We start from the raw sequence: 13,008 nt of genomic DNA on the forward strand, positions 1-13,008 counted from the left end.
TATAGGATAAATTTTCTTAGTATACAGCCAAAGGGCAGTTGTTTAACCTCAAATATGTTCGACAAAATACTATATTACACATCTCAGATCAACCAGAAGAGTTTTACAGGTTCACATAAAGAAATTCCCCCAAAAGCTAACCAGATGCTAAGCCACCGCAAATATGAAGGTTCCTTACGACAAAGCAACCAATTTCAGCTACTCCGTAGTTGTATTGCAATATTACTATCAAATCACTTATAAACCGCTAGTTCTAATTTGTTTTCATACAATTAGCTAAATAGCCAATATCTTGGCATGTACTTCGTATATCCTGGAGACCCTACTTACAGAAAGCTTACTTGGTAAACCAAGCCACTGACGTTACCAAAATGCAAAATTGCCTTGGCTATACATATGCAAGACATACTAAAGGAGAGCCCACCGCAGTCACGGCCAGCCGCAGTCCCACCGCACGCAAACCATACCTCACTTCGATCTGAATCGTTACGATGGATCTTGAATCAGAGGGTAGTCTTTCAAGATTATCAGATTCGATTTTTTTATTTTTGTTCTGATAATCTTCAATCTGAGTTTTTGTTGATTCGTTCTTTGATCGACGATTACTCTTTCGTTGCAATGGATATATGTATTGTAGTATTTTTAGTTATTGTTAAGTTTCAGATGAGGGTACGGTATTTATATGAAATTCATTCCAAATTTCTTTAATAAGACAAATGTGTGTTAAATTTTATTTTATTTTTGAAGAAAAGATAGCTTGGGTCTTTTTTGTCGAGATAAATTAATATACCACGCGGAAACACGGAGAAAAGAACTCTAATTATACTCCGTATTAAAATTAATTTCTCATATAAAATTTACACACCTACTAACAAATTTAACTCAATTGCATAATTCGGCACAAGTCAATATGAGGGAGTACCTTAGGTGAAAATAAGTAATTCACTACCCAGTATATCACTAATGAGATACGACTTGTTACACGCACCAATATCGTCGTATTAACGATGATGGACTAGTGGCATCGCTCCCACCTCGTATCCCTGAAGTATAGGGATCAAACCTCATAGGACTCATTTGAGATATTTCCCTTATTCTCCCCCCTCAAATTAACCCCTTTTTCTTACCCCCCCCTCCCCCCCTCCAAAAAAAAAAAAAAAAAAAGAAAGAAAAAACGTCGTAAGAAAATGGGATTTTGCATCTCACTACAATACGCTATAATTGGGATGTGAGTCATGTGACTCCAAGCCTATGATTCAGCACATGGGCTGGATCGACATGGGCCTTAGCCAATTTGATACCCAGCCCACCTTAGTTTCCTACCTTGAGGTTCATTGTTTATGTTTATTGATCTTGCTGGAACACCGTTACACCACACAATAAAGAATCCAAATGTCTAATTGTTAGAGTGATTTTCTGCATAATCAATTAATTAATAGGATTTGCTAATTCTCCTGAAAGTTAAAACATCCAAAAAACAAAAAAAGAGCATTTCTCTAATCAGCTATTATATATTATATCAGAGCAAAAGCTACACAAAATTACAAATTACACAACAATTTGAAACAAGTAAACATCTACTACCATTTTCAAAAATGCACAGCTATCTTCCTTGCAACTTGCGGCGAAAGGAGCTACGACAAATCTCATACACTTGGATTGGACCGGGCAATTTTTTGATATTTTGAACGAGACTGGCCTGGGGTTTCCCTTCTAATTAGGGGTGGTTTTGAAAAAAAATAAAGAACTGGGATTGGACAGGATTTGTCTAACGTTTCTCGTAGTGAGGGTTATTACCAATTCACCAGGGGGCATGTACCTGTTCCTGAAACTTGAGTTCATGATTGTTAATCTTCGACTTCAGATTATCGATATCAGCAGCACGTTTCTTATGGACCTTCTTCAATTCAGCAAGTCTAGCCGTAAGACTCCTGATCTCATCTTCTGCACGAGAATTCTCAGAACATAGCTCCAAACATCTTTGTTTGAAGGTGGCTACTTCCGGATCATGCACAATTCTTTGTAGATGGTGCAAATGGGAACGCAGAAAACCGTTGTTCATCCCAAGAAGCTCAAGCGCGCTTAAAGTCTTATCCCATATGGCAAATTCTTCCTTGGAAGTTGAAAGATCACACTGTCTTAAAGCATCAGCGATGGTAACAGTCTCAATTATGACTCCACCTATCAAAATATGGTTCATCCAATGCGGAAGATTGGCATGAAGCAAACTGTCCTGACTGCAACACAGTTTATAGTAGCTCCACTTAATATGTCGAGGGAGCTCATAGTCTTTAAGCAAGTCGTTGATTACAATGCTAAAGTTGTCAAATGTAGAAACAGCACTAGGACTTAAAGCTGCTTCTTCACATATCGGGAAACCATCAGCAACTCTTGATCTAAAAGAATTTTCAGTACTGTTGCTTTCTGAGTATTCAGGTGGCTGCATACTTCTCTGATCAACTTGAGGCGAGTCTATACACTTTCTAGCTCCTCTGGTGAAGTTGTCAGACTGAAATAATCAGTAAGGTTGAGACTTCAGGATATACTCCCTCCATCCCAGCTCAATGAATGGAGATTGGAGGAAGATAATAAAGAGAAATAATGTAGTGGATGAGTGTGGATCCTAACTTCGAGCTGGGAAAACAATTTTTTACTGGTAACGATAACTCCAAGCTGGGACAGAGGGGATATAAGTATATTAAAAGTTGAGACAAACCTCCCAGGATCACTTTGTTTTTCGGGAGTATCCAATTTTAGCAGGAAGAGAGCTCCATCTACCTCAGTCACTTTATATTCTTTTAATTATGTAGACCTACGAAGGATTTTATATAACTAATATAAGATCAAAGTACAATAAAAACTATGCTCACCAGCTGCTAGTTTTGTAATAATGTTGTGCTTGAAACAAGTGTAATCAAAATCGAGATCTTTATTTCGAAATTTGTTCATCCTCCTTATTTTTTTGGGGCAGATGAATTAATTAAATAAATAGGACACCAAATCTTCTTCCTGAAAGACTTGCAAATGTTACAATATATTACGAAGGATAAGGTTTGTTATCTCCCCACCAAACTCACAAATTTTGCTCATTCCGGTTTTTATAATAGGCTTAACACTCATCATATTCCTACCATTCTATCAAAGTTCTCTAGGTCGGAATTAGCCAGCACAACCTTTGCAGAAATTTAACGTGCAAAGAAACAGAAAGATATGCCTAAGACAAGCTTACCTTGAATTTGGCGTCTGCTATTAGCTGAAATACAAGAACATCTCCTACTAACAATCTTTCAGAAATAGCAAATCCTTTCCACCCGCCACTTAAACCTGTCTTTCTTACAAGATATTTTGTCTTATATAGCTTCTTATGTTGAGTTTCCAATGTTATGATGGTATCTTTCGATGGTAAATGCTTCTGGCAGAATGGCGCAGGAAGTCCCTGTACCCAGAAAAGTCGAACATATTAAATGAATAGGTACTACAAATTTCAGCAATAGCCAAATCTAGCACATATTATGATATTAGTCTAATGCTTACCATCCTAAAGCCACCAGTAACATGTGACTTCACCAAAGATTTAGCAAAGCTTGGATATCTCGGATCCAATTTGGATCGAAGTTCTTCAGCTTGAGTAGCAACAAAGGACTTAGATTTCACATTGAGATTTTTCTCAACATTTAGCTTACATCTTCAAGTAAACAGCCAGCAATTATGTCAGAAATAACAGATCATAGAGACAATGGATGATTAAATGTAACTATATTCTTCAGACAATTTGAATAACCTTTTGGGCTTTCTGTGCTGATGCCATAACCCCTGCAAAGGACATATTCACCAGTCTGTTGTCAGAACTTTGAAATAAACTATTTGACTCAATTAAATAAGAATAAGAGGCACGCAAGAATATGTTAATAGGATTTGCCAATAATATGAACAACAATGAAGGTAACATTCTCTAAAAAGTCGTATTAAGGACTAATTACGTGACCCCAGCCCCTGTCGCGTCCCTACCCACTTAGCTTCGCTTACTTTATGTAGTGGAGTATAACCTTCGCCGACATTATTTTCTCAAATCTCAATGATTTGCAAGGAAGGATATTCTATCTAGTGCACTAAAATGTCCTTATTCTAACATCAATCAGAGCATATTAGAATGCAATTTCATCATTTCATGTAAGATTAGAGTACCAGCATACTATACTACATAGCAGCACCAAATAATGTACCCTAGTAGATTTTTTTGACAGGAATGTACTTACTATACTATACATAGCAGCACAATTAAATGTATGCCGGTACAAAATGACACCAAATATTATGTTAAGAGTGTTCAGTTTGTTTGTAAAATTCTCCCTTAACACTATTGTAATGGAGAAGGGGTTAACTTTCTTAAGTCAAAAGCACAAAAAATTACTATAACCTGAAGGTTGATTGCAATCTAGAAAAATTTACAACCAGTCGCAAAAAGGGCATCCAAACATTATACTAGTTGTATACTCGTATAGAGTATAGAACTATAGACCATGTTTTATTAAAGCCTCCGTTCCATAAAAATTGCAAACTACTTGTCACACGGGTCTCTATCTTTCTCTCTCTACGTCTAAACATCTTAAAATCCATGCATCCCTACATATTGTGATACTCTGGCACATGCACAGACATAAAAAGGGACGGGTCAATCCAATTATTTTCTCATATTATCCGAAAATAGAAAGCAATGTCATTCAATTAGGGACTAGTAAATAGTTCAATCAGCTAAAATTTTGGCAAGCAAATCAGCCATCAATTAACCCCAGCAACCATAATCATCATAACAGCTCATACTAATAAAAATATATAACAAATGCATGTTCTTTAAACCTTTTAGATCTTTCACTATTACTGTAACCAACTTATTTAAAGTGTTAAACAGAAACCAGCATTATATAACATTCGATTAAAAGACGGGAAATTTTGACCATGGTTATTCATCGATATACATTACGGAGTACTTCATACAAAAAAGGAACGGAGAGAGTAATAATTAATCATAGAATGAAGAAAAACTTACAGAAATATCAGAAGAAGAAAGGGAACAACGAGACCAAGTCCTCTTGACGTACTTCCTCTTACTCTTCCGCTCCTTACTAGTCTCTTCCTACAAATCAAAATCAATTTAAATGCTACTACTAAATTTTAAAAAATTCCTAAATTGGGTGTTTTGACTGTAATTTAAGGAGAGAGAAAAACTTGGAAAGGGATAGGGATAATAGGTACAGTCATTATTATTTTAGCATTCAGATGATATAATAATTAAAGCAAAGTAGAAGAAGAAGAAGGCAAATGAAGTAGCTGATGTGCAATTGCTACCACTTGAAATTGACACCCCATTTAATACTTGATTCCTTTTTTCGACATCTTGCTCAATCACATGGACCCGGTTTTTCGTTCGTATTTTGAAGAGGGTATCTAAACTATGTAGACATATTTTTATTTTTTTTTAGGATGTCTACCTGGTTGAGATTCTGAATACGGTGAAACTTGAACAACACAAGACCTCTTTTAAGGGACATTAAATTACTTACCATTTGAGCCAACAACACTTATTGGTAACTATCTACACATATAAACCTTTTACAGTTTCACCTTGCTCCAGATTTTTTTAATTAAGGCCTCACCTTTATGAAATTGAGTTTAACTCATGGTTGGATGGATTTGATGAGAGAGATAAAATAGTAAAGTAATGAGTATGGAGTTATAAACTAGGTAGAGACCCCCGCCCCCCAAAAAAAAAAAAAAAAAAAATATTGATGAATGTGGTACAAGGTTAATTACGGGTCGGGTTGAGTTCAAATCAGATTAAACTGGTGTCAATTTGGGTTTAAGCTGAGTCAAATTACCATCATGTTGAATTCACGTTGGGTCAAATTGGGTTAAGGTTTATTCCAGATCGAGTCAAATTCAAATTCGAGTTGAATTCGGATTAGATACAGATTGAGTTTGGGTCCAAAATTTCTCGGAATCTAATAAGATCAATCACAGTCCGAGTCATATCAGATTGGTTTTGACACCTCTAGCTTCGGCCTTAGGGGACAACATTGCTCTTTCAAAAATAGTCAATTAGGCACTCAAGTGGCAAGACTGGCAACTAGTAGCAACCAAACAAAAAAATAAAGATATTTTTAGACAGCCAAAAAAAACGTTTAGACAGCCAAAAACGTTGATTGATTCTCTCATGAAACACCAATGTTAGCCAATTTTAGTCAGTTAGTGTCACATAAAAACATGTCGATCCAATTTCCAGTACAGTATTAATAACAGCATGCTTTGTTAGTAAAAACATTTAACTTCTGTCTTAGATATTATATGATCCAGCATACCACTGAACCAGAATCCGTTGAAGAACAACCTTAATTTTGGATGTCACTTTCTTAATGAAGATTGTAGGAGACTAGGAACAATGAACACAAGTGTGTTTTACAGTATCAGCATCTCAGGCAAGCCTCTAGCTCGGTTACACGGCCACGCAACTAAAGGAAGCAGATCATAACAATGTCTGAATTTTAGAGACTTTAGATTACTCAAAAATGATAATATTTAGTACTGTATAGTGTATATTTAGTTATTTACCAAGAAAACAGAGTTCGTAAATTACTACTGTATTACAGAACCTTTTACTCGCAGTAGAAGGTTTACAGACATAATTAACCAAATATGAAATCAATATATTTTCTTCAATGTTATGTTGTATTCAGTATGTGTTCACCAAATAGGACAGTGCAACCATGCTGCACTAACTTCTTCCTGAAACTTCACTTCATGAGCCTTGGCCTTTAACTTTAATGTCTCAATGTGAGCATCATATTGAGAAAAAAACTCACCTAATTCCGCAATCAAACCTTCGAGGTTACTTATCTCGGCTTTAACATCCTCAAGCCAGGAATTTCCTTCTCTATGTTTATCCTTGAAAGGGTTGGACTTTAATGCTTGTAACTTAGCAAGTATAAGTTCGAGTTTCCTTACTTCACCTTTTGCACGTCCACGTTCATGACATGCTACTTCATATCGACTTCTGTCTGCTGCGTCTTCTGAACTGACAGCAAGGTTCTTGAGGTGGTGCAGACGAGCACGGAGGAAGCTGACATTCTTTCCTAGAGCGTCAAAGGTCTTTAAGGCCTTGTCCCATAATTCATACTTATGGAGGAAGGTGGAGAATTTGCAAGTACTGAAGGCATTGGCTTTTCTAATGGCCCTAACTATGATCTGATTATATACTCTTGTATTTATTCCTCTGAATAAATCAGCATGAAGAAATGCATTCTGACTGCAGCAGAGTTCGTAATATTCCTGAAGGGCGTAGTAAGGCAGCTCGTGGTTTTGAATCAACTCGTGTATGGCAGCTTTGAACTCTTCAAAGCTTTTGATGTTACTGAAAAGTATCTTCTCACGAAGTAACATAGAACCTTCAGCATTTCTGGATTTGAGTCTCGCTCTCTTGCAACTGTAGTTTTCTGCTATCTGATTTTCTTTCCGTCTCCTATACACAATTAGGTGCTTGCTATCTGCTTTAGGTGAAACACTTCGCTCTGAAGAGGCAGACGGACTTCATTAGCATTCTTTCTTATGATGTATACCTACAAAAGAGTTGAGTTGATTGTTTAAAAATTAAAGGTCACACTTGACTGTTATGACCATATTTGAAATCTACTAATCTAGAGCATAAGTATGACAAGAAGATTGCTAGGATTAAGTTGCCAACAACAGTCATGTCAAAGTCTGCAACTTACTGTATGCATATATAAGTGCATAATTATCACTGATAATTCTATATCTACTTAATATTAGATAGTTGTACCTTAACCAAGTGAATACCTCTGTTGGTAAGCCTCAAAACCCGATTTTTACAGATAACATTATCAAGGATATTGGAAGCAAAGGACATGCTTCCCAAGGTTGAAATTCCCACTTTGGTGCTGAAGACTGATCTTGGTAGTATGAGCAGGACAAATAAGAAAAGCAAACATCACAAAATATAGTCACTAATTATAGTGTATAACGAACAACTACCTTAAATTTGGTAGCTTCAACTAAGTGGAAAACAATAGCATCCCCTGCTTCCAATTTCATATCCATGGAAAACTTTCTCCAGCCACCACTGAGTCTCAAATGTTGCGCCAGATACTTAATTTCGTACTGCACTCCAATTTCTGTCTCGAGTATCACAATAGCATCTTCAAGTGGTAAGAGAGCCCTACAAAATGGCGTAGGAAGTGGCTGTGACTCCACCAAAAGAACCAAGTAAGAAAACACCTCAAGATGAAATTATACTCCGTATAAATAGCAGCTTGTCACATTTGCTTGATGAAGTGGCTTATTAACATGATTTGAAATACTAACCAATAAACCACCAGAAATGTATGATTTCACCAACCATTTCACAGTAACCGAATGTTCAACAATCAGCTTTGAATGAATACCTTGAATTAAATGGGATTTCCTTAATACCTGTTCGAGTTAAAAACAAAGTTCATGAGATCAAGGAATTATTATTATAGTTATCTCATCACAAAAAAAAGCAGATGAAAAGATGTTTACAGTGTACATATCACTTCTTAAAATACAGCCAAAGAATATCACAAAATGACAACAGAATAATTTCAACATTTAGCAAAATTTCATTGGCAAAAAATTGTTGGCTATAATAAGGTACTACTTAAAGGGTTCAATAAGCACTCATACCCACCTGAGATACACGCATATCATTTCCTCGTATCTTGTCAGCCTTGAACTCTCTTTGCTTCCCCTGCAAATATTCTTGTACTTCTCCTCTCCTATAGATGCATAGCTGATTGCGATCTGCTTTACTAGAAACACTTCTCTTTACACGACTGACTAGATTAAAGACATGTACAGGTAGATTGACTTCATTTGCAGAATTTACCCTTATGATGTATGCCTGTAGAAGGATACAGTTTAAGTAAGATACATGCTAGGTTAGAACAATTCTATCTGAATCTAATGAGACATGCTAGGTTAGATTTGTGAGGAAGAGGTCATTATTAATTTATGAAGACAAGAAGCTAGCTACTATAAGGTAAAGAATGTATTCAGAAGTGTCACACGTGTATACAAGAGTCATATATACTAAGATCAGGAAAGAATTCTAGAAGATAACAGAGAATTTTTACATACTGCGAAGGTTATTATGTCCTACTATCATATATATGTTTTATCATTATACATAGCAAAGAGAGATAGTTGTGTCCTCAAGCTGTTATCTAGGTTGTAAATGAAGGCATGCATAATCCATTACTCTCGAAATCTCCTAAAACACTCTTTACTTACAGTTGCTACTGTTACAGAACATCAGTAAATGTAACTCGTAAGACTATATCTCAATTTTTGTAGAGGTCTTGACAACACTAATCATAAACTGTGACATACTCAAAGCATGTTCATCACTACATGAGTTCAATATTATAATATACACTGCATAGATTTTCCCAACTTTCACTAATACAACCTCAGCTTGTAAACCATAAGTTTTCGTTTATAATGAAAGTAGATGACCTTATCTAGAATCTGAGTTGGAAATTATGTCATCTACTTTCATCAGAGTTGGAAATTATGCCATCTATTTTCATCATAAAAGCGATTTGGAAATTATGTCATCTACTTTCATCATAAAAGTGTTTAATAATAATTTCCAAATCAGTAAATCACTAAATACATTACCTCAATTACACTCACGTATGTGAAGATCTAGAACATGGTATTAAGAAATATTGATTATTGACCAATGTAGGGAAGCTAGGAGCAACAAACTTATAAAACTAAACCACAAAACAAATCACGGCTCATAAGTTACTTGGCCTCAATCTGCACTACTATTGATGATCTAAATTTCATGTCAAATAATCCAGAAATGAACCATTTCTAAGATGAACTAGCTTCAATGTACAGGACAAATAAGGAATGCAAATTACACATAGCAGAATTTTATCAATTAATACCTTGAATTTGGTAGCTTCAACTAAGTGTAAAACAATAGCATCTCCTTCTTCCAATTTCATACTCATGGAAAACCTTCTCCACCCAGCACTTAATTTACAAGATCGTGATAGATACTTGATTTCGTATTGTTCTCTGGTCTCTGTCTCGAGTACCATAGTAGTATCTACCACCGGTAAATGCACCTTACAAAAGGACTTAGAAAGTCTCTATGACACCATCAATATTAGGAATCAAGTCAGAAAACACCTCAAGTAACAACAGCACATATACTTGGTGCCTAATGATCCAAAAAAGCCTAGAACATGTTTGAAATACTAACCAAACTGCAACCCCTACAAACATTCCAATTCTTCAACCATTGTATGATAACCTGATGTTTAACTATCTTCTTTGATTGAATTCTTTTAGCTTCAACCAAATGACATCTCCTTAATAACTGTCCAAGCTATTAACTTTCATGAGATCAAGGATTACTGTAAAAACTTAATTATTTAACCAAATTAATGACTTGTTTTAGCTTAAATTCCAAACAAAGAACATACAATATGACAATAATTACTAATTTACTATTAACCCACAAATTTTGAAATAACACACCTGAGGTAAACGAATATATTTCCTTCTAGTCTTATTAGCCCACAATTTTTTTTTGTTTCCCTGCGAAAAAAATCAACAACCCAGTACTCCAGTAGTATAAACCAGTAATTTCCTTCATCAAGTAATTTTGAAGGGTAGTACATTGTTCATATAAAAATAGAAGACTAAATTTATACACACACTTACATAATTCTTGTGGAAATCTTCAAAAGTTATCTTCTTTTTTTTGCCCTGCACGTAAAAAGCACCCACATTTCACATTTATAACAATCAACAACTTAAAATGCTAACTAATTAATGGGCATAATAATAAGAACAAGAAGAAGGACGAACTGGGTTTCTCATGGGTGGAATTTGAAAAAATTTCAGGTGACCAAAATGTTGTTTTTTTGCTAATAAGAGGTTGTTTAAGTTGACATAAAATTTGTGTTTTTTTAGGATGTGAAATCCGAGTTTGATTCTTTGTATGGACACACTTCTAACCTTTGCAGACTGTGGTGTGGGGTTTATACGGAGTACTAGTAGTAGTATGTCAAATCAATACAGTATCATATTAACATAAGCAAGCTTCGTGTCAACGAGGTGATGGACTAGGTACTAGATGATGTTGGAGATTGTACGAGTACGTGATTATCAAGAAAAATAAGATACTCCATCCATCCGTGTTTTAATAAATATTATACTTTTTAAACGTGGCCATGTTTTAATAAGTGTTACACTTTTTTTTTTAATATTAAAAAAAAACATTTTAATATTATTCTCTCATGGTCCCCGTCCAAACCCACTATTACTTTTTTATTATTTCTTTTCTCTCACATTTATTACTTTTTAATAAATTATTAACCTCACCATCTTTCTTTTAGTATAATTTTTTAATACTCCAACTTCCCCACTTACCTCTTATTTTATTTAAGTCAATTAAATTGTCTAAAAATATGTGCCGGTCAAAGTGCAACACTTATTAAAACACATAGGGAGTAATAGATTACAATAATTAGATGTCACGTATAACTAGTATTAAGTCAATGTTGGAAACCGGAAACATTTGTTCTGGGATAAGGTATATATTTTGGTAAATAGAAATAGTTGCGTTGGAAGTATGTACCTTCTCTGTTTTTTTAATGCATCACATTTGATTTTAAATGCAATATGAAAGAGAATTTATTGGTTAAAAAGAAAAGTGATGCATCTAAATTGAAACTTTCAATTTAAATTCACAAATATTCTAAACTTTTAGGCTCTAATCTCCTTGACTTATTAAAATTTGGGGTAACCCTCGGTTTCTTTTTTGTGGTCATAATTATATTTTAAACGTTTCTTTTTTCTTTATCTAGTTATGCTATAACTCTATAAGTTATTCTATTGTCAACTTTGTCTTCATAACTCACAAGGGTATACTGGCATACTCCGTAATACGAGAGTAAATAAAACTGAGGGTTTCCAATTCCAAATGGCAATACAAATATACCATCCAAAACTAGAAGTCAAAGTCAAAAGTATTGCTTATGAATTTATGATGACTTTTTCTGGTCACTAATAAAAATAAAATCAGAATAAAAAATGATTTTGACTTTTCCTATTGGTGTTAAAAATACCACAATAATACAAAATTAGGAGGCGGTATTGGGGTTGTAACATCCATTCAGAGAAGAAAAGGATTTGTTCTTGATTTTCTTTAAGTTTTGGCATTTTTCTGTTATGTTTTAAGTAAGCTGATCAAGGAATTTGCTTCAAATTTGAAATTTAGTTTCTGGGTGCTTTAGTGCAATTGTTGCTCTCAGATCGATCATAGGAAAAGTTGCAGTTTTTTTCTGTACATGTTGCTTACTTGCGTCAGTTGCTTTGACATTTTTACACCATTATTCCTTAATGCCAAATTTTCAAAATTTGATCATATACTCCATATTATAACAAGCTAGTCAAACTAGTGAGTACGAATTACTTACTCAAATAAGCTTATTTATACTTAATGTGGTCTTTTCTTCATATTCACTTGCCCTTGAACTTGGTTGAAGATGATACGAAGTAATAATTATTCGTTATTTTTTCAAATGATGATGATATGCACATTTAGACTACGAGTTGGTAAAAAAAATTATAATGGTAAAGTCGTAAGGTAATCAGTAATTTTGATTTTCATTCACTGGTTGATTTTTTTTGGAAATTGTATTGTGAGGGGGGGTGTTGAAGTATAAACTCTCAAAGAACACATATAAATATCCTACATTGAGAAAAGAAGAGAGAGTTAAACACTTTTTAAGACTAAGGGGTTACTTCTCCTATTGCCATATGATTTAGGGATGAAACCTCCTTTGGTCTTATGAAGTGGACTCTCTCTCTTGGTTGCGGGTATAGTCAAGACCCGTATTTAACATGGTATCAGAGCTAGGCCCACGATTGGGACCTTTAACAGCTTGAGCA

At 34.7% G+C, this 13,008-nt stretch overlaps 1 protein-coding gene and 1 pseudogene across 1 annotated transcript; both read right to left on the reverse strand.

Annotated features, from left to right (window-relative positions):
• Positions 1–1,340: 1,340 nt before the first annotated feature.
• Positions 1,341–5,549, reverse strand: LOC110717470 (B3 domain-containing protein Os01g0234100-like). The gene is made up of 6 exons (XM_021896184.1): positions 5,490–5,549; positions 5,048–5,134; positions 3,782–3,813; positions 3,535–3,685; positions 3,230–3,436; positions 1,341–2,509 (listed from the first exon to the last, which is right to left on the reverse strand). Exons 1-6 carry the CDS (start codon positions 5,547–5,549, stop codon positions 1,802–1,804), a joined length of 1,245 nt encoding a protein of 414 aa, XP_021751876.1. The 3' UTR covers positions 1,341–1,801.
• A 1,026-nt stretch (positions 5,550–6,575) lies between these two features.
• Positions 6,576–12,436, reverse strand: LOC110717471 (annotated as a pseudogene).
• Positions 12,437–13,008: the final 572 nt, after the last annotated feature.

The sequence above is a fragment of the Chenopodium quinoa genome, unplaced genomic scaffold, assembly GCF_001683475.1.
Source record: "Chenopodium quinoa cultivar QQ74 unplaced genomic scaffold, ASM168347v1, whole genome shotgun sequence".
Lineage (NCBI taxonomy): Eukaryota > Viridiplantae > Streptophyta > Magnoliopsida > Caryophyllales > Amaranthaceae > Chenopodium > Chenopodium quinoa.